This window comes from Solanum tuberosum, unplaced genomic scaffold (assembly GCF_000226075.1).
Source record: "Solanum tuberosum cultivar DM 1-3 516 R44 unplaced genomic scaffold, SolTub_3.0 scf00215, whole genome shotgun sequence".
NCBI classification, from domain to species: Eukaryota; Viridiplantae; Streptophyta; class Magnoliopsida; order Solanales; family Solanaceae; genus Solanum; species Solanum tuberosum.
In genome coordinates this window covers 211262-212778 of record NW_006239140.1, presented here as the reverse complement: position 1 = coordinate 212778, position 1517 = coordinate 211262, and the positions used below count along the sequence as shown (strand labels likewise).

Here is a 1517-nt window from a genome sequence, read left to right as displayed (position 1 = left end):
CCTTTTTTTTAACTGCCAAGAACCAGAAAAATGAACCATTTAAAGTGATGGGGAAATCTAGGGGTATCCTAATTCATCCCAAAACTTCTAATGCAGTATTCATTTTGTATTCTTAACTTCAAATAAGCATCTAATCTTTGCACATGACCAACCCTTTGACTCTCTGACCCGGTGTTGGATGATCAAAGTGTTTTGTGCTTAAAATAAAGTTCTCCCCGGAAGACTTTTGAGTTTTGTCATCATTTAAGAGAGATCTAAATTTAGCTGGTAAACTCTATATACTGTTCTAAATACAAATTGATATGAGATAATCTTTTACATCTCAAAATGGAAAAAAAAAATGAGATCAGGTGTACTACTTATGTCCTCTCATTCACATTCTGGTTTATGTGTGGTTCAGCTACAGCAGTAATTTAAAATTATATAGTGTTCTCAGCACTTTGCCTTTTATTTTAATTGTTGTTGTCATAGCTTTTGTTTTATCCGAAATCTCAAGAAAACATCATAGATTTTGTTAGACTGATGCTTTAATTTCATCTTTCTTTCCCACTGTATTCTTATCGCATATTTTGCTCTTTAACAGGTCATAAATTTTTTAGTCGGCCTTCTGTTTCTGCCGATGCTTGAGCATCTTGGACCACAAATAGTGTATGCGGTCTTTGCAGGTTTTTGCTTGTTTGCAGTGGCCTTTGTGAAAAAGAATGTGGTGGAAACAAAAGGAAAAACATTACAGGAGATTGAGTTTGCCCTTCTTCCGTCTCATTAGTTGGTGACTAGATCACACTCTATATTAAGTTCAGATTGGAAAATGTTAAGGTCCTAGAGATTGAACATCCAAATTCTTTGCTATAGCTATTTCTTGATTTGTACAATTTTGGAGTGTGTTCATAGGCAGGAAAGGCAGCAATGACGAACAATCAAGATAAAGATTGTCACAAAGCTAGTTTTCATAGGGCAATTGTCACTCTGCTTATTTTTGCTGCTTTTCTGCTCACTCCACTGGTCGGTGACTATTGCCTGAGGGAGCATGAAACTGCATCTGCCTCGGCCAGCAGTAGATCACATATATACTACAGAGTACCTATTGTTGTTATTTTTGTATACCCTTTCTTTTAATTTTTACCTTGATCTGATTTTTGTAACTAGCATGGCACAGAAAGGCTACTCTGAACATTCCTTACAGAAATAATGTTACAGATTTTGAATTAGAAAGATACTGGTAGCTGCTTTGCTGTAACAAGAAATATTGGTAGTATTGTAGTACACAATTGATTAATGTAGCTGAGATTTTTTCATATTTGTCTTCAGCATTGATTCTCTTAGCTGAGATTTTTCAATATTTGTCTTCAGTTTCAGCATTGATTTTTCTAATTGGGTGTGTTTGGTATGAAGGGAAATGTTTTCTTGGAAAACAAGTGGGCTTTTTGCTTATTTCTAGTGTTTGGTAAGTAAAATATTATCCCAAGAGCATTGATATGTTCTCTAGTAAAACGCTATGGAGGTGAGATGGACGGGGA

General features: G+C 35.2%; 1 protein-coding gene across 3 annotated transcripts in view; it reads left to right on the top strand.

Annotated features, from left to right (window-relative positions):
• The window catches only part of LOC102605214 (probable plastidic glucose transporter 3), an 8160-nt gene extending 6863 nt beyond the window's left edge, over positions 1-1297 (top strand). For all 3 annotated transcript variants that reach the window (XM_015312704.1, XM_006356088.2, XM_006356089.2), the window contains exon 14: positions 584-1297. In XM_015312704.1, coding sequence (XP_015168190.1) covers positions 584-766 — 183 coding nt within the window. In that variant the 3' untranslated portion in view covers positions 767-1297. The remainder of the gene's footprint in view (positions 1-583) is intronic.
• The last annotated feature ends 220 nt before the right edge of the window (positions 1298-1517 follow it).